General features: G+C 46.0%; 1 protein-coding gene across 1 annotated transcript in view; it reads left to right on the top strand.

The window, feature by feature from the left end:
• mical2b (microtubule associated monooxygenase, calponin and LIM domain containing 2b) overlaps positions 1-20,280 on the top strand; it is a 267,163-nt gene that overhangs the window by 131,291 nt on the left and 115,592 nt on the right. The window contains 11 exon segments of the mRNA XM_078221390.1: positions 231-378; positions 1,524-1,723; positions 3,264-3,379; positions 4,905-4,976; positions 6,802-6,930; positions 9,293-9,415; positions 10,761-10,928; positions 14,311-14,421; positions 16,409-16,525; positions 17,338-17,430; positions 18,765-18,860. Coding sequence (XP_078077516.1) covers positions 231-378; positions 1,524-1,723; positions 3,264-3,379; positions 4,905-4,976; positions 6,802-6,930; positions 9,293-9,415; positions 10,761-10,928; positions 14,311-14,421; positions 16,409-16,525; positions 17,338-17,430; positions 18,765-18,860 — 1,373 coding nt within the window.

Here is a 20,280-nt window from a genome sequence, read left to right on the forward strand (position 1 = left end):
AGGAATGGTGAAAAGCTCAAACTCTTTGCGACATGGATTGTTTAAGGGAGGCTTGATGCGTACATGAAGGAGAAAGGGAATCGAGTGATACAGAGAGAATGGGTGGAGGATCAGGAACACTATTGCGGCTGAATGGCCCATTTTCTGTAAATCTGAAGTCTACGAAACACTGGGTTTGACATTTACCAAGCTGCTTATCCGTTGTCCTTGTCTTTATCTCTCAATCACAGAGTCGGAGGTTCGCCCCAATAGGCTTTTGACCTGGTGCCAGAAACAAACGGAGAGTTACAAGAACGTGACAATCACTGACCTCACCACCTCCTGGAGTAACGGCCTGGCTCTGTGTGCCATCATACATCACTTCTGCCCACAACTAATGTAAGGTTCCATTTCTGCACAAACTGTGACGTGGGAGGGTGGATTAATGTTGGGGAATTAAACCTTTGGGATCCAGTCTGAACTCTCTTTATATTGCTGACTCCTGTATGACTGGGGCTCCAATGGAGTTGACCGTTTGGAACAGAGGACATGAGGTGCAAATCCTGCCAAGGGCGCTTGTCTGCTTTACAAAATGAATGCATTGGCAGAGGGTTTTCCCATTCTCTAAGCCATAGAACAAGACAGCATTTGAGAAGGCCATTTGGCCCATCATGCCTGTGCCAGCTCTTTGAAAGAGCAGTCCAATTAGTGCACCTCTTTGCTCATAGCTCTCTAATTCGTCCCCTCGCAAGAGTTCATCCAAATCCCTTTTGAAAGTTATTATTGAATGTGCTTCCACTGCCCTTTCAGACAGCACTTTCCAAATAAGTTACTTATATTCCCAAGCCTCCTCTTCTGCTCGTTAACCTAATCCAAAGCTCAGTCCCTGAACACCTTAAAATTCTTACCCTCATTTTCATATCCCTCCATGGCCTCACCCCTCCCTATCTCTGTCACATCTTCCAGCCAAAACCCTCTGAGATCTCTGCAATCCTCCCGTTCTGGCCTCTTGTCCCTTTCTGACTCGCTCTACTCCACCAGTGGCGGCCGTGCCTTCAACTGTCTGTGTCCGAAGCTCCTCAATTCCCTCCCTCAACACCTCTGCTCCCCTACTCTTTCCTCCTTCCTCACCCAGCTTATGGTCACCTGATTTCTGCTCATGTCACTCAGTGTCAACATTTCTGGTCCGCTCATCCTCCTGTAAAGCACCTTGGGATGTTTCATGATATTTCCAGGTGCTATATAAATGCAGCTTGTTCTTGTTGTAGGACCTAGCGTGTTTCGCTGACCTTGGTCACAGTTTAGAACTTACATTGCTGGTGAAGTTCAGTAAATTGGTGAAAGTTTGGTGTTTTTGGAGGCTGTGAATTGGTGTGTAGGGAATTCACTCCCAAACCACGCCCCCCCCCCCCCTCCCCCGCCCCCCAACAACACACAACCCCAGCTCTACATCCCGAACTCTTGGCCCAATTCCCAGCCTGGCGCCTAGCCCCACCACCTTCCCTACCCCCACACTGGTGATGTGTCACTTCTTTCTTCCCCAGTGACTTTGATGCGCTGAATGAAGAGGATGCTGCCAAAAACAACCAGCTGGCCTTTGATGTAGCGGAACGTGAATTTGGAATCTCTCCAGTCACCACAGGGAAGGAAATGGCCTCAGTCAGCGAGCCTGACAAACTCAGCATGGTCATGTACCTCTCCAAGTTCTACGAGTACTTCCGAGGCAACCAACGCTCAACTGCCTGTGAGTGAACCTATGTTGTTGATGAATTATATTCAGTGGATGACCCCCTGTATTGGTCAGCCAGAGCTCAGTAGCTCTCACTCTCGTCTCTCAGTCAGAAGGTTGTGGTTTCAAGACCCCTTTGGAGTCATAGAATCATACAATCCCTACAGTGCAGAAGGAGGCCATTCGGCCCATCGAATCTGCACCGACAACAATCCCACCCAGCCCCTATCCCCATAACCCCACATATCCATCCCACTAATCCCTCTAACCTACGCATCCCGGGACACTGAGGGGCAATTTAGCATGGCCAATTAACCTAACTTGCACATCTTTGGACTGTGGGAGGAAACCGGAGCACCTGGAGCAAACCTATGCAGACATGAGGAGAATGTGCAAACTCCACACAGACAGTGACCCAAGCCGGGAATCAAATCCAGGTTCCTGGAGCTGTGAAGCAGCAGTGCTAACCACTGTGCTAACCACCACTGTGTCACTGCGTCTTGAGCGCAATTCCCGCTCCAGAGTTTGTGGGGAGGAGTTACTTGGGAAGAGGGGCTGCTGTGTGAGAATGGGGTGGGGGGGGGGGTGTTGTGAAGGGGCAGGGGAATGTCTGCGCGTTTGTGTGTGTGTTGAGAGGGATTGCTTACATTGTGGACAGAGGTGGAGGGAACAGCACCAGAAAGTGGGGTCTTAAATCAGCGGAGAATAACTTGGCTGAAACCTGCATAGCACATAAAATAATAACCTTTCTACAAAGTACTTTAAAAGCACAGATTTGCATATCTATATGTCAATCCATAATACGTGAACCTTAATAATTATAAACTGAATGTTGCTATGGTGCTTTATTGCCGTTTTGTTTCTTTCTGGCATCTCGGGTCAAGTTAGTTTCCAGATGTTAAAATGGGATCACATTGGAGAATAGCTTGGGAAGTACTATGACCATTACAGTGGCAGGTAAGAGTCAACCACATTGCTGTGGCTCTGCAGTCACATGTAGGCCAGGCCGGATAATGATCGCAGATTTCCTCCCCTAAAGGATATTAGTGAACCTGATGGGTTTTTACAACAACCTAGTCGTTTTGTGATCGTTATTAATGAGATTAGCTTTTTAATCCAGATTTATTTGATGAATTGACACTTGAATTCCCTTGCTGCCTCGGTGAGATTTGAACTTGTGTCTCCGGATCATTTGTCCAGCTGAACAAGATTTCGGATACACAAGATTCCGCACTTTCAGATCGTAGAAGACACAGCACAGAAGCAGATCATTCGGCCCATTTTTCCTGTGCTGACTCTTTGCGATAATCATCCAATTATTCCCACTCCCCCTGCTCTTTCCCAATAGCAATGTAAATAAGTATTCCCTTTTGAGTATTTATCCAATTCCGTTTTGAAAATGACTGATGAATTTGCTCCCGCAGCTCCTTCAGGCAGTGCATTCCAGAATCGCAACAACCCACATTTAAAAAAAAATTCCCCTTTGATTCTTTTGTAGATGGAACATTAAAAATGATATCATCGTCTTCACCTTGGCCTTTGTGTCTTTTTCCAGCAGCTGTCCTCAGACAGGATAATGAGTGTGGCAACAACATGTCTGCAAATCCAACCAGGCAATCACATTCAATCTTCAATGGTTTCAACTTGTTGCCAAGGAAACGGACACCAAAGGTAAGAGAATCACAACGAGCTCTGTGTTGGATGTGTAGAGTCTGCGGAACTTGACACAAGAAAAATTTCACATGAAATATGATCGGGTAGACGTGGAGCAGATGTTTCCACTTGTGGGTGAGACCAGAACTTGGGTCATAAATATAAGATAGTTGCCAATGCGTTCAATGGGGAATTCAGAAGAAACTTCTTTACCCAGAGAGTGGAACCCGCTACCATAGGGAGTAGCTGAGGTGATTTGCTTCGATATGTAAAGGGGAAGCTAGATAAAGAGATGAGGGATAAAGGAATGGAAGGATATACTGAGAGGGTGCGATACAGAGTGGGAGGAGGCGCATGTGGAACATTAACACCTATACAAGGGAAGGAGTAGGCCAAATGGTCCATCAAGCCATTCATTGTGAGCATGACTGATCTTGGGTTTCAGTTCCACCTGAATCTCTGAGAGACCAACAAATCTGCCTATCTCTGCTTTAAATACACTCAGCGATGGAGCATCCACAACACCCTGGGGTAGTGAAGAAATTTTTCCTCATCTCAGCCTTAATGATCGACCCTTCATCCTGAGATTGTGATGCCGTGTTCTGGATTTTCCAGCGTCTTACCCCTGTTAAGCCCCATTGGAACATAAACCAGTTAGGCCAAATGGCTTCTTTCTCTGCTGTAAACTCAATATGATAGACACCTGGGAGATTTTCATAACAAAACAAAAGACTGAGAACAACTTTGGGGAGAGAATGGGATTAGTTGGGGGATCAACATGGAGCTATTTGGAGTGGGTAGGGTAGTGGGATTAGTTTGAGATTGATACAGGGCTATCTGGAGAGAGTAAGGCAGTGGGATTAGTTTGGGATTGATGCAGGGCTATTTGGAGAGAGTAGGCTAATTGGATTACTTTGGAATTGATACAGGGCTATTTGGAGAGAGTAGGGTAGTGGCATTAGTTTGAGATTGATACAGGGCAATTTGGAGAGAGTAGGGCAGTGGGATTAGTTTGGGATTGATATCAGGCGATTTGGAGAGAGTAGGGTAATGGGATTAGTTTGGGATTGATACAGGGCTATTTGGAGAGAGTAAAGCAGTGGGATTAGTTTGGGTTGATACAGGGCTATTTGGAGAGAGTAGGGTAGTGGGATTATTTTGGGATTGATACAGGGTTATTTGGAGACAGTAGGGTCGTGGGATTAGTTTGGGATTGATACAGGGCTATTTGGAGAGAGTTGGATAGTGGGATTAGTCTGGGATTTGTCCAGGGCTATTTGGAAAGAGTAGGGTAGTGGGATTAGTTTGGGATTGATGTGGGGCTATGGGGAGAGAGGACGACAATGGGGTAGGATGAATGGCCTCCATTTGAACTGTAAACATCCAAAGCTGTGCAGAAACAGATACTGATTTTTTAAAAATGAATGTTGAGTCATGGTATATTTGTGAAGTTATGAGTATATTTGTGAAGTTAGCAGTATAATTGTGTTGTTATCAGTGTATCCAGTACAACGTGTGTTTTAATAATCATTCTCTTTACCAGCAGGAAAAGAAAAGTGAAGGTGATGATGCCACAAGTAAGAGGAGGAAGAAGGCAGACTTGCTGTCGCAGGAGGTTAGTGGAATAGTGGATAATTGGAATATTGTTTTATAAAAGCAAACTTTATGGAAGTGTTTTGGTGGATTTACCAGAAATCGTTGCTGAGCTCTCGCAGGGAGGGCTGAGCAGTAGGTGACCTGTCCACAGAAAGGCTGCAACACATATGAGCTTTAATAGGGTCAGTGCCTCTGGATCTGCAGAGAAGCAGGGAGATGAAGCAGAGGCTGTGGAGAGGGGAAGCTCTATGCCATTCCATTAGCCAGCTTTGAGCCAAACTCTTCCTTGCTCCTAGACAGTGATAGCAGGCTGCCCAGCAGAGCAGCCAATGCACGCAGTGCCTCAATGTGCATTCCCATTCAGAACTCTCCCAATTGCTGCCCCATCGATGTCCTCAGCTGAGTCCTCTGCATCAGCACTTGCCTGCCTCCTCACCCTCTGGTGAGCTGGCAGGCGAACCATTCTTTACCCCTGGCAAGGCTGCAGTCCACTCATGCCCAGTGACTCACCATGTTCCAGCTTCCAAAGTGTGTGCCGGGTATGAGCTGGTGGTTGAGAGTGTCAGACCCATGTGACGGGAGTCCCGATGTTCCTGCTGCACCTCCTCTCTTTCCTAACTCCCGGGTTCCTATGGCTCGCCAGGTGGCAATTTCTAGGTGTCTGAAAGCAGGAACAAAGAAGAGTACAGCACAGGAACAGGCCCTTTGGCCCTCCAAGCCTGTGCCTATCATAATGCCCTAAGTAAACTAAAAAAAAAACCTCCTGCCCTTACTCAGTCTGTAACCCTCTATTCCCTCCCTATTCATGTACCCATCCAGATGCCTCTTAAATGTTGCTAATGTGCCTGCTTCCACCACCTCCTCTGGCAGCGCGTTCCAGGCACCCACCACTCTCTGCGTGAAAAACTTCCCCCGCACATCTCCCTTAAACTTTCCCGCTCTCACCTTGAACCTGTGCCCCCTTGTAATTGACACTTCCACCCTTGGAAAAAGCCTCTGACTATCCACCCTGACTATGCCTCTCATAATTTTGTAGACCTCAATCGGGTCTCCCCTCAGCCTCCGTCTTTCCAGTGACAACAATCCTAGTTTATTCAACTGTCCTCAGAGCCAACATCCTGGTGAACCACCTTTGCACTTTGTCCAAAGCTTCCAAGTCCTTCTGGTAGTGGGGTGACCAGAACTGCATTCTGTATTCCAAATGTGGCCTAACCAAGGTTTTATATATCTGCAACATGATTTCCCAACTCTTGTACTCAATGTCCTGGCTGATGAAGGCAAGCATGACATGTGCCTGCTTAGTCACCTTGATCACCTGTGTTGACAGTTTCAGGGGACTGTGGACCTGCACACCCAGATCCCTCTGTATGTTAATGTTCCTAGGGTTCTGCCATTTACGATTCCTCCAAGGAAGTCCGAGGGGAAGATTGGGATGAGTCGAGGGGGCTGTGTGGTAGAAAGGAAGAGGTCCACATTCCCAGCATCAGCACCTTGCAGGATGTGAGTGAACTGGGAGTTGAGAAGGAGCATTAAGAAGGAAGAAGCCATCATCTTCCATGTTCTCAGTGACATAGTGGATCCCAAAAGCCAAGGAAACTCTCTCTGGTGCAGGGAGATGCAGGCATCATTGTTTGATAGTAACTGCAAAGTAACTTGGGATCTTTCACCACTTTTAAGGCTTCTATATAAATGTAAATTGATGCTGTTTCATTTTCATCTGTCAGTGATTCCCATATTTTCCTGACATCCCTGCCTTGCTCCTCACTCTCTGCTTGCTTGCCCTGGGGATTAGTGGGGGACTTGGCTCTGATTGTGTTGAACACGGGTCTGATTTGTCCACACAGGCAATGAATCTCAAAAGTGACGGGAATGAGACAAAAGGTGTTGGGAACCAAAACAAAGTGAAGTCGATGGCAACACAGTTATTAGCAAAGTTTGAAGAGAATGCACCAAGCTCCTCACTTCGGAGGCAGGTAAGAAATATTCCTGTGGCGCCCTTGGTTTGGAGCATTATCCAGGTATGAGTGGGATTCCTTTGCCAGTCACCGGATCCTGTACAAGTATGAGTGGGATTCCCTTAGCCAATCACTGGATCCTGTACAGGTATGAATGGGAATCCCTTAACCAATCACTGGATCCTATACAGGTGTGAGTGGGAAACCTTTAGCCAATCACTGGATCGTGTACAGGTGTGAGTGGGAATCCCTTAACCAATCACTGGATCCTGTACAGGTGTGAGTGGGAATCCCTTAACCAATCACGGGATCCTGTACAGGTGTGTGTCGGAATCCCTTAGCCAATCACTGGATCCTGTATAGGTGTGAGTGGGATTCCCTTAGCCAATCACTGGATCCTGTACAGGTGTGAGCGGGAATCCCTTAACAAATCACTAGATCTTGTACAGGTGTGAGTCGGAATCCCTTAGCCAATCACTGGATCCAGTACAGAAATGACTTGAGACTCCCTTAGCCAAACACTGGATCCTGTACAGGTGTAACTGGAAATCTTTTAGCCAATCACTGGATCCTGTATAAGTGTGAGTGGAGTTTCATTGGTTGATTACTGGATGCTGTAGAGATGTGAGTGGGATTCCATTGGTGGATCACTGGATCCTGTACAGATGAGTGGGATTCCATTTTATTTCATCTACATTAACATTTTAAAAGCACAAATCTCAGTTTTTGATATATACACAACAAATAGTGAACCAGCATAAGATTGTTTCTACGTCTCAACAATCATTACTGTTACTATGAAGCAAATCAATGTTTTTTAATTTTAGGAAGTTAACTGTTTTTTGATTTGTTATTGGGTGGAAAATCGCAAATCAATGAAGGGGAGAAAACTCCACATCTGCAAAGAATTGCATTTCTATAGGACCTTTCACAAACTCAGCTTTTCCAAAGTGTTTTAGAGCCAATGATGTTATATTGAAGCGTACATTCCGTTGTAATGTAGGAAACATTGCGGCCAATTTGTGCACAGCAAGCTCCCACAAACAGCAAAATGTTAATGAACAGATAACGTATTTTAATGATCTTAATTAAGAGTAAATTTTGGCTGGGACACCATGTGGAAACTTCCTTGTCCTTCTTCGGAACAGTGGCCAAGGGATCTTTTAATCCCACCTGAAAAGGTGGCACAATGGTGAGCACTGCTGCCTCACAGCTCCAGGGACCTGGGTTCAATTCCGGCCTTGGGTCACTGTCTGTGTGGAGTTTGCATGTTCTCCCTGTCTCTGCGTGGGTTTCCTCTGGGTGCTTTGGCTTCCTCCCACACTCCAAAGATGTGCTCATTAGGTTGATTGGCCATGGAAAATTGCCCCTTAGTGTCAGGGGATTAGCAGGGTAGATATGTGGGGTTACGGGGATAGAGTTGGGGGGGATTGTGGTCAGTGCGGGCTCAATGGGCCAAATGGCCTCCTTCTGCACTGTAGGGATTTTATGATTCTGTGAACAATCCCTGTCAGGCCCTAGCCCCATAACCACACGTATTTATGCTGCTAATCCCCCTGACACTAAGAGGCAATTTAGCATGGCCAATTAACCCAACCCGCACGCCTTTGGACTGTGGGAGGAAACCGGAGCACCCAGAGGAAACCCACGCCGATACGGGGAGAACGTGCAGACTCCGCACAGACAGTGATCCAAGCCGGGAATTGAACCCGGGTCCCTGGCGCTGTGAGGCAGCAGTGCTAACCACTGTGCCACCATGCCGCCCTCAAGGAGCCTAGAGATCTTGGAAGGTTGTCGAGCTGGAGGAGATTACAGAGATAGGGAGAGGGGAGGCCACGTAGGGGTTTGAAAACATAGCTGAGGATTTTGCAACCGAGACATTGCTAGACTGGGAATCAGCGTACGTCAGTGAGCACAATGGATGATGGGTAAATGGGACTTGGCACAGTTTAGGAACCGGGTTCCCAGGCTTTGGTTGAGTTGAATTTATGGAAGACGGGAGGCCGGACATGAGGGCATCGGAACAGTGGAAACTAGAAGTAACAGCGACACAGGTGAGGGTTTCAGCTGCAGATGAACTGGGAGCAGTGACACAGCTGGGTGATATTACAGAGGTGGAAAAAGGCAGTAGATGCAAGTTTATGCTTCGAATGACCCCTGACATGCAACGGAATGTAGCTATCAGACTAATTGTGATGCCAAGCTCGGACACATTGACATCCCCAGGTTATAACACGCTTTCAGCAGTGATTCACTGCATCTGCTTATTTTTTCCATTCAATGCTGATATCTCACAATTATAAAAGTCACCGATTCTCTCTTCTTTCCTCTCCTTTCTCAATATATCTTCATTTCTCCCGTCTTGTCACATGGCGCGCAGGTTTCAGTGCCTTCCTGTGCGACAAAACCACCACTGCCCCCGTCTTCTGAGGGTTGTGCAAACCCTCGTTTTCTTAAACCCGAGGACCAAGTTGGGACTGTTCTCTGCTCTCAGACAATGAAGGTACGAAGATTTGTGTTGTGTGATTAATCGTGAGAATGTGAATGAGCGCAGCACAATTGACACTTCAACTCAGATGCTGTGACAACGCAGTTCAGGGTTTCAAATATGTCTCACTGGGAATAGCTTTTATTCATGACCAGGCCTCTGCGAAAATTAAATTCAGGGTGGAGAAAAGCTTGAGTAGAAAATAAATTTAGAAGTGGTAAGGCACATAATAATCCACAATGAAAAACTGGGACACGAGAGGAATAATGGAGTGATTTGATAAACGTTTAAGTTTTTGAAGAGACAGGCTGGATTAAAATGGATCTTTGCTCAGTGAATCAGGTGACGTTGATATAATATTAAACACAAGGGCTTTAGGACTGGTCATGTACTTAAGACCTCTTCAGGACTTGAACGTTGCTGGGAAAAGAAAGAGCATATTGTTGAAGCTTTTCAAATTGCACTCATCAGAACAGAATCACCAGAACACCAAAGCTCAAAGGGAACAACTAATTTATAAATGATTATATGTTATCACAAATTTGTTGTTCCCTTTGAAATTTGGTATTCTTGCAATTCTGTTCTGATGAGTGCAAGACGAAAATCTTCGACAGCATGTCTCCTTTTACAGCAATGCTTATGAGCCGTTCCTGTCAACCTTTTGTGATAAATTCTTCAATAGTAGAAACTATCTATGTCACCCTGCCCTCAGTACTGTAAGTGCTGCCAAAGATAAAAGTGTATAATTGCAGCATATCATAGGCATGAAGATAATTGAATCTTTCATTTTTACGTTTAGAAGTGGAGTATATAGCGAGTTCCGCATCGTTCCTCAGCCCTGAATACTTACACCCATGTTTTTGTCCTGGCATGCCTAAATTAGATTGGTAAGAGGTTTAGGTACAAATTGAGAGTGGCATAATTTAAGTGCAGTTTTGGCCGTAATTCCCATAGGAAATTCTGTCCCCTGATTTGCTGTTATAATGTTCATAGTAAGAACGGTCCATGTTAACCAGTCACACTGTGATTACGCTTTCTTGCCAGTGAAGGCGATGTCACCATTGGTGGAAAGCTGGGAGTAGAAGTGTTGCCAGTTTGGGTGGGCAGTTTGCATTAAAAACATGGACATAGAAATTTATAATGAAAACGAGGATAAGAAACTATGACTTCAAAATAGCAAGTGAAATATGCTGACCTGGTGCCCTATGCCAGTTATATCCTGCCCTCTGACTCCACTTCACCTGAAGACTACACTTTTGTCTTGGTCCCCTGTGTGCAACACCGCAGGAAATTGGCTGGTGTACACACTTATCTACTTGTTTTTTTGTGGTTTGTGATAGTTGTGGCTTTTCTTTTGTAGTCTGACCTGGTGGCCAATGCTGAGCAAGTAATCAGAGAAGCAAAATACACCAAGAAAGTTGAGAGTCAGACAGGGCCATCGAAACGCGTGACTGTACCTCCTCATTCTGCCTTTATGCTTTCCGGTGTTCTCCAACGCCTTCAACGTCTAGAAGAAAAACTTGATCAGGTGATGAGCTGATGTCTCTTTATTTCCGCTCCTCTTTTTACTACCCTCTCTTTCCTCGCCCCTCCCTTTCTTGCCCCTCTTTCCTCTCATCTTTTTTCCTCCTCTCTTCCCACCCATTCTCTTCTCACCTTCTCTCCTCTCCCTTTTCTCTCCTCTCCCTCTCTTCCCTCTTCTCACTCTTCTTTCCTCTCTTTCTCTTTTCTTTCCTCAATCTTTCTTTTCTATCCTCTCTCCCTCCTTTCATCCCTTTCTCCTCTCTCTCCTCTCTCTTTTCTCTCCTCTCCCCCTCTTCCTTCTCTCCTCTGTTCCCCCTCTCCTCTCTCATCTCTCTTTTCTTCGTCTCTCTTTTTTTCCTCTCTCTCCTCCCTTCCCCAATCGGCCCTGCATCTTACACTTCACGCTAACCAGTTTGTTTACTGACTGAGTGCTGAATAAAATCACTTTGATTCTAAACCTGTGCATTTCATAGAATCAAAAAATAACAACAGCACAGATGGAGGCCATTTAGCCCATTGTGTCTTTGCCAGCTGTTTGAAAGAACAATCCAATTATTCCACTCCCCTGTTCTTTCCCCATAGCCGTGATTTTTTTTTGTTGTCATTTTCATGTAATGATCTAATTCCCTTTTTAAATTGAATCTGCTTCCACCACCCTTTCAGGCAGTGAATTCCAGACCATAACTCGCTTCTAAAAAAAAATCTCCTCATTTGCCCTCTGGTTCATTTGCCAATTACTTTGTATCTGTCACCTCAACTGACCCACCTCATTTACTCTCTCCAAGTTTTCATACGATTGAACGACTCCATTGAAGCTACTCTCTAACTTTTTCTGTTTTAAAGAGAACAAGCTTAGTTTCTCCAGTCTGTCCCCATATCTGAAGGATTGAAGCATTTTTCTTTCTGTTCTGTTAACTGCAGTGATGAGTGGATGGAATGCACAGAGATCCTTTGGTGTAGTTGTAGCTGACCTAACTATTGCTGTCTTCTTTGTTGCATTTGTGACTCTGCCAACATTGTTCTTGAACATGGGCCTTTAGTTGTGTAATTCTTTCTCTGCACTTAACCAGCATGATGGGGGAACTGTGTGCTTCTGTGAATCCGATATTTGTGTTTAATGAGAGGTTTATATCTGTGCATGTTGGGCATTTTGCAGTTGTGTTAGAGTGTAAACAAGTTTTGCTATTCCAGAAGCATCATCACATTGGAATAAAAACAAGCTGTGTGCAATTTTTTAATGATTATTTCTCTGATTGTTGGCAAGCTCGGCATTCTTTGGCCACGCCTAATTGCCCTTGTAAAGGTGGTGGTGAGCTGCTGCCATCCACGTGGAGCAGGTACACCCACCTTAGTGTAACAAAGGGAGTTATAGGATTTCGACCCAGCGACATTGAAGGAGTGGTGATATAGTTCCCGTCAGGATGGTGTGTGGTTTGGAGACGTGGTATTCCCATGCGTCTGCTGCCCTTGTCCTTCTAGGTGATGGAGGTCACAGATTTAGAAGGTTCTGTTGACGCAATAGATGGAGAGATGTGAAGGGGTCTGAGTGGGGTGTGATGATTCTATGGAATGCTACTAATTTCAAGGAGTGCTGCTTTTCTTGCATGTTTCCATATTGATGGGAGGGGTGGGGGAAGCGGTTAAATCTTTGTCTTCATTGCCTGGACAGGAATCTGGCAGGGTGATCTATGATCTCTACAGACCCTGCTGCAATTGGAAGGAATTTCTAATCATATGCTTTCTCAAAACTTTCATAATTTTTAACAACTCAATTGAATCTCCTCTTAACCTCTGCTACTGTTAGGTGAATACTCCCAGCTTCTCCCATCTCTCCCCATAACCGAAGGATTGAAACATTTGCCCCCCAATCCGATTTCCATTCTGTTGAAATCGAAGGGTTACTGGAGTCGCTGCACTCAGTTCTGGACACAGCACTTCAGGGAGGATATATTGATATTGGAAGGTGTACAGCACAGAGTCACTAGAATGACAGAGAGAGTTAATTAAAGGAGTGGTTGCATAGCTCGATGTTGTAGTCACTTGGATGTGGGAATTTAAGGGGTAATCTAATTGAAAGGTTGAGGTGATTAAAGGATTCGATAGGGTAGATAGACTCCTTTGGTGGGGGAAGTCCAGACGAAATGGAGTGGTGATGCAGATCAGCCAAAGAATTTCAATTGAATCGAATAGAGGTCATATTCAAAGGGATTGGATGGAAAACTAAAGAAGTTGCACTAAACTTGTATCAAACCTTGGCTAGGGCACACCTGTACAACTGCAAACAATTCTGCTTTTTAAAAATTCATTCATGGGACATGAGCATCGCAGACAAGGCCGGCATTTATTGCCCATTCCTATTTGCCCTTGAGAAGGTGGCAGTGAGCGACCTTCCTGAACTGCTGCTGTCCATGTGGTGTAAGTACACCCATAGTGCTGTTAGGGAGGGAATGCCAAGGTTTTGACCCAGCGACTGTGAAGGAACGGCGATTATATTTCCAAGTCAGGATGGTCAGTGGCTTGGAAGGGAACTTGGAGCTGGTGGTTTTCCCATGTATCTTCTGCCCTTGTCCTTCCCGCCTGTTGTAATATATTTTTAAAAATAGAGTCGCAGGAGACAGTGCAAGGGGTTTACAAGGTCGATAGCAGAAATGCAGGGGTATACCTATCAGGGGAGATGACAGGCTGGGCCTCTTTTTACTTGAAAAGAGATGGTTGAGAGGTGACCAAGGGCGAGGTCTTTATAATGATGAAAAGCGTTGATAGACTAGATACAGGGAGAATGCTTTCACTTTTGGGGAAGAGCGTAAGTAGAAGTCACCAATGTCAGACAGTCACTAAGAAATCCAGGAGGGAATTCAAAAGAAATGCCTTCACCCAAAGAGTGGTGAGAATGTGGAACTTGCTACCAGACGGTGTGATTGAAGCAAATAGTACAGATGCATTAAGGGGAAGCTTGATAAATTCATAAGGAATAGAAAGTTATGTTGATAAGGTGAGGTGAGGAAAGCCAGGTAGAGCATTATTGCTCGCATGAATTGGTTGGGCTGAATGGCCTTTTACCTGTGCTGTGTACCTTAAAAATGTAAACAGGGTTAAGGCCGAATGGTCTCCTGAATGTTCGTACAATGAATAGACAATCTGCTCTGCCCAGTTGCTGCCCAGGCCTGGAAGACTAAGGTTTAACAGGCAGCCTCCTTTATTGAGATTGGCCTATCGTTGGTTGGCTGCCGTTATTTGTTAGCCCTGAAGTCCTGGCAGCATCACCGAGTCCCCTGGGATTTACCCTCGGTGCTGCTGCTGTCTGCATCCAACCTGCTCCGACACCATCTTTTCTGTCTGATTTCTCTCCTGTTTGTCTTAAACCTCTCTTGCCTTCTGTACCGCAGAGGAAAACTCTGTCTCTAGCACAAGGTGACGTTCCATTTAGCAGGAAGAGCATAAAGGAGAGAGGAGCTCATCTTACTGCACTGTTTGGGGGCAGGACTCTGAGACAACAGGTGTGTGCTCTCTCGGCTAGTGTTTTAGTCGAATTCTAAATGATTCCCCTGACTGGAGCACTTCTTTCAAAGCCATGAGATGTCGAAACCTCTTCATTGCAAAGTGAAAAACTGCAGTTTACATGCAGGTGCGACACCAGGGATATTAAGTACTACAAAATTAAGGCAAGTAGATGGAATGATCAACTGAATGGTGGAACAGGCTCAAGGGGCTGAGTGGCCTCCTGTTCCTATATTTCTATCACTGAAACCAACTGGAGGAAAGGATATTTTCTTTCTGGGTGTAAGACTTGATGGGACGGATTCTACACAGCTATCAGTGTTCACATCCATCGTACTGAACTCCATGTTGCATTGACACCTGTCCATCAGAGGTCAGCCTGATACTGTTCCCAGTCCCAATACCATGGCCAGAATGAATTAGCTCATCACTCTGTCCCTCTGTCTATAGGGGCAAGGTGAGTCTCCAACTGGTGCTTAATTTATGTTGGCAGGGCCAAGATCACCGACAGGTTGGGCTGCCATCTTCCCTAAACGCTGGGGGCTCCTCCACACTCCACACTGGGGCTTCCCAACCCACACTGGGACTTGCCTCTCTCCCCAACACTGGGGACCCCCAGACTCTACACTGGAGCCTCCCAACCCACACTGGGACTTGCCCCTCTCCCCAACACTGGGGACACCCACACTCCACATTGGGGCCTCCTAACCCACATTGGGGCCTCCTAACCCACACTGGGACTTGCTCTTCTCCCCAACACTGGGACTTCCCTGCCCCCACACCGGCACCCCCACTCCCCCTCTTGCCGCACACTGGCGATTCTTCCCTCTTTCTTCACTCTGATAATTTGCCCCTCCCCCATATTAGGGTTTCACCTCTACCCACCCACACTGGGGTTTCTGCACCACCCCACAGCTCACATCCTCTGCACTTAGGCCTCCAACCCTCCCGTACTGGAGCCTTGCCACCCACTCTCCCACAAGGGACTTCCACACATTGGGATTCTTCCCCCTCCAACGCTTATGCCCCCCCCAACTGAGGATTCCACCCTCTCTCTCTCCCCGCCCCCCCCCCCACTGACAATTTATCCCACCTCCTTATTGGGGATTCACTTCTTCTCCCCCTCACTTGAGATTTTCCCCTTCTGCTATTTATTGACTGTATCCCATAAAATCGAATGGTTGTCTCTGTTGTCTGGTTTATGATTTCTGGCTGTCAACTTGCATTCTCGCATCATTCCACCATCCATTCTGGTTACCTTGTTCCTTGACTGTTGAGGGTGTGGACACCTTGTTCGCAGTAGCTACCACGGGCCCTGGTTGCTCGCTCCCCCAATGGTGAACATTGGCCTGAACAGAGATCGCTAATCTCCTGGAAAGGAATCGCAATTCAACATCTAGCCTAGATCTGGCCTCACATAACCTGAAAATGTCACCTCTGTTTTCCTTTAACGGACACAAAGGGTGGAATTTTCCCATCCTGCCCGCCACGGGAATCGTAGTGGGCAAGGCACGGACCATGCAAAGGTCCATTGACCTCAGGTGGGATCTTCTGGCTTTAGGGTGGGCGCGGCTGGAAAATCCCATCTATAGATTGGTTTCCTCCAAAATGGTTAAATTCCACTCTTTATCTGTTCTCGGTGGCAGTGGGACTTGCATTATGTTGAATGTGTTGGTTAGAAAGAGTGAACTGTTTATTCACCAGTCGTCCACCTGATTCTGTCGGGTAAATTTCATGCTCCCCATGGGAGTTGCACTGAGAGGGAGTACTGGATGGAAAATCTGTGGTGAAATCCTGAACTTTAAACCCATGCTCCATTCAAGCAATGATCCCACCCGGAACTCCAGTGCTCTCAGTCACCCTCACGTGCTTTTTTGCATCATTCTGTTAACACGACGCTTATTTCAGCTTTGCTCTTGTTGTTTTGTTTCTCCTGGCCTCTTTCTTCTCCATTTCCATCATGTGTTTCAACGCTGGCCCTAACAGGCGTCTCTGTCCGACACCAGCTCATCCCATTCTCTCGCCAACACTTCTCGCTCCACCCATGACTCTGCTTCCTCTTCGCTGTCTGCCATGGCTCACCCACCCGACCCTCCGACACAGGTACTGCCTAGCTTTAGAGCTGCACGCTGCCCATGTTAAGTGACGTTGTGCGCAACTTTTAGCTCTCCTTCAGGTGTCTGAAAATGAGAAAAAGAAACTGTGGATTTGCACACAGAAAGTCGACTTTAAACTGTTGAAGTCAGTGGTTAATGTTAATTAGTGTCCCTAATAGCAATAGGAAATTGCAGAATCATATAGCACAAGAACATGCCATTCGGCCCATCATGCCTGTGCCAGCTCTTTCAAAGAGCTATCCGATTACTCGCTCTGCTATTGCCCTATCAGAAGAGTTTAAAGTTTATTCGTTAGTGTCAGAAGTAGGCTTACGTTAACACTGCAATGGAAGTTACTGTGAAAATCCCCTATAGCCCTGCAAATAGCTATTTTGCAATTATTTATCCAATTCACTTTGGAATAAGGTTTGAATCTGCTTCCACTGTCCTTTGAGTCACCCACATTTCAGATCAGAGCAATTTGTTGTGTTTATAAACAAAAAGATCATCCTTTCTCTCTCTGGCTCTGTTACGTACATTTTAGGGGGTGCATGTTTCAGGTTAAACAAATTTTAACACCTCTGTCAAGATAGTGAGAATTATCATATGGAGACATCACGTTCTCTCTGCAAATATGGTCAACACTCAATCCTGCTCTTTAACCTGCTTTTGCTCTCTAAATTGTTCATCTAAATCTTGTGCTTTGTATCTTCTCTGTAATTATCTTGGCCTTTTTTTTCCCCCTCTGGTCTTTCTCCTTCTCTCTCTTTCGCTCCCGTTCCCATTCGGTCCCACGTGATCTCTGTCCTCTGAGATCAGCTACGCAGCGTGCAGGCGGCAGCCATTAACTTGGAAAAGATGTTCTTAAGCAGCAAGGACCAATCCAGTGGCCAGGTCAAGGCTGGAACGGAGGTGAGTATGTGACCAAATGCCAGATCTCCTGATCAGGCAATAAAATCAAAGAGAGTCTTGAGAACAAGTTAATGAGTTGGCACAAGTAATCACAGAATAAGAAACAGCCTCATGTGCAATTTGCAAAATCAAGGAGTTTGTACAATTTGGTTATTCTATTCCTTTCTCCCCCCCTTGTTTTCCCTAAGACATGTCAATGATATTTAGCTCAACCAGTCCATGTGGTCGTGAGCTCCATATTCTAACCACCTCATATATTAGTCACTATCTTTATATTTCTGGCCCCAAGATCTGGTCTTGCCCACAAATGGAAATATCTCCTTCCACATCTACTCTTCCAAACCCCTTCATAGTTGTAACGATATCCATCAGGCCAGCCCTCAGTCTTCCCTTTTCCCGACGGAAAAAAAGGCCCAGCCTGTTCAGCCCTACCTGTAACATCCTCCTAGAATCATATGGCGCAGAAGGAGACCATTCGGTCCATTGTGCCTGTACCAGCTCTTTGAAAGAGCTACCCAATTAGTTCCACAAAGCCCCCCCCCAGCCCTTAGCCCGTAGTCCTGCAAATATCTCCTGTTCGAGTGTTTATTTGTTTATCCAATTTCCTTTTGAAAGTTACAATCGAATCTGCTTCCACCGCCCTTTCAGACAGTGCGTTCCATACATTGTGTAAAAATGAAGTACGTTTTCTCATTCATCCCTCTGGTTCTTTTGCCAGTTAACTCGAATCTGTGTTGTCTGGTCTCCAACTCACCGACCACTCAAAACGGTCTCTCTTTATACATTCTATCAAAACGTACGACGATTTTGAACACTTACATGACTTAGAATCATAGAATCCCTACGGTGCAGAAGGAGGCCATTCGGGCCATTGAGTCTGCACTGACCACAATCCCGCCCAGTCCCTATTTCTGTAACCCCTCATAGTTACCTTGCTAATCCCCCTGACTCTAAGGGTTAATTTAGCACGGCTAATCAACCTGACCCGCACATCTTTGGACTGTGGGGGGGAAACCGGAGCACCCGGAGGAAACCCACGCAGACACAGGGAGAACATGCAGACTCCACACAGACAGTGACCCGGAATTGAACCCGGGTCCCTGGCGCTGTGAGGCAGCAGTGCTCACCACTGTGCCGCCCACCTCTTAACCTTCTGTCGATCCTAGCTTCTTCACGTCACTGAAATCCCCCAAACCTCCAAAGGAGCTTTTAAATTCATGACCATGCGAGGAAAGGTGAAATGCGACAGGTTTTCCAATTGAGTCAAGTAGTGGGGGTCTGAAAATCCTTGTGACTCAGAAGCCATGAATGGTGTATATTCTGTCTTCTCGTAGATTTCCACATGCGATGCTTCTCGCGCTGTAGTCTGTCGTTCGAGGGAAGCCCCAGCTGCTGAATCCTCTGACCCCAGCCAGCACTGTCACACTCAGGTAGATGTAACCTGAGACTCGTTAGTGTGGCTCAGCATGTCTGACCCTCGACTGCTGAAGGGAGCATGTCAAACTTTAAAATAAAAATGCTTGCGACAAGTACAAAAGATGTATCAGCAGTGAGAGCGTAGTACGTCAGTAATTAGCACCCGTCTGGCTCAAAATAACGAGATTTGCAATCATGCCCAGCATGCCGCACTTGTGAACTATTGCATAAGACAACAACAACTTATATTTATCTCAGCGCCATTAACCTTGAAAAACTTCTTGTGGGGGAGACTAGAACTTAGGGGACACAATTAAAAAATAAGGGATCTTCCATTTAAGAACAAAGAACAGTACAGCACAGGAACAGGCCCTTCGGCCCTGCAAGCCTGCACCAATCATGATGCCTGCCTAAACTAAAACCATATGCACTTATGAAGTCTATATCTCCCATTCCCACCCCATCCTATTCATGTATTTGTCTAAAGAAGATTGAAATTGGAGATTTAAGATTGAAATGAGAAGAATTTCTTTGTCTTGGGTCTCATGAGTCTTTGGAACTCTCTTCCCCAGAGAGTGGCAGAGCCACTGAATATTTGTAAGACAGAGATCAGTAGATTCTTGACTGTTAACGGAGTCAAAGGTTATCGGGGGCGGGAGGGAGCAGGGGTGGTAGGTGGCAATGTAGAGTTGAAGCCACAATCAGTTCAGCCATGCTATTGAATGGCAGAGCAGGCTTGAGGGGCTGAATGGCCTACTCCTGCTCCTCATTCACATGTTCTTAACTAATGCAAGTTGTTGAAAATTTCCGTGGCATTTACCGCAACAGGAAACGAAACATCAGGATTCCGTGACCCCCCTGCCCCTCCCATTTCCCGTTGGCAATATACTGCTGGTGCTGAAAATCTTGAATAAAAACAGGAATGCTGGAAAAGCTCAGCAGGTCAGGCAACATCTGTGGAGAGAAACAAAGTTAACCTCTCCTGACTTTTCAACAGAACCATCCTGATGAAAGGTCACTTTGACCTGAAATCTTACCTCTGACAGGGATCATCAAAGGAGCTACCAGTGTTCTTGATTGTACAGATGAAGTTGGTACCATTACATTCCGAACCAACTATAGAAGGGTATAAAGTTTGCTGCATTTGATGCACTCTTTGGTCACATTCTGTCACTTTGCTCATGTCTTCAGTCACCCCTTAACTCCTGAATCATCATTCAGCGTTCTTCCTCACCTCTCTGAACCACCTTGACATCTTGGCCATTAAGTGCCAAGCAAGAAGTCTCACAACATCAGGTTAAAGTCCAACAGGTTTATTTGGAATCACGAGCTTTCGGAGCGCTGCTGCTTCGTCAGGTGAGTGGACCTGATGAAGGAGCAGCGCTCACCTGATGAAGGAGCAGCGCTCTGAAAGCTCATGATTATCCAAATAAA

The sequence above is a fragment of the Mustelus asterias genome, chromosome 9, assembly GCF_964213995.1.
Source record: "Mustelus asterias chromosome 9, sMusAst1.hap1.1, whole genome shotgun sequence".
Lineage (NCBI taxonomy): Eukaryota > Metazoa > Chordata > Chondrichthyes > Carcharhiniformes > Triakidae > Mustelus > Mustelus asterias.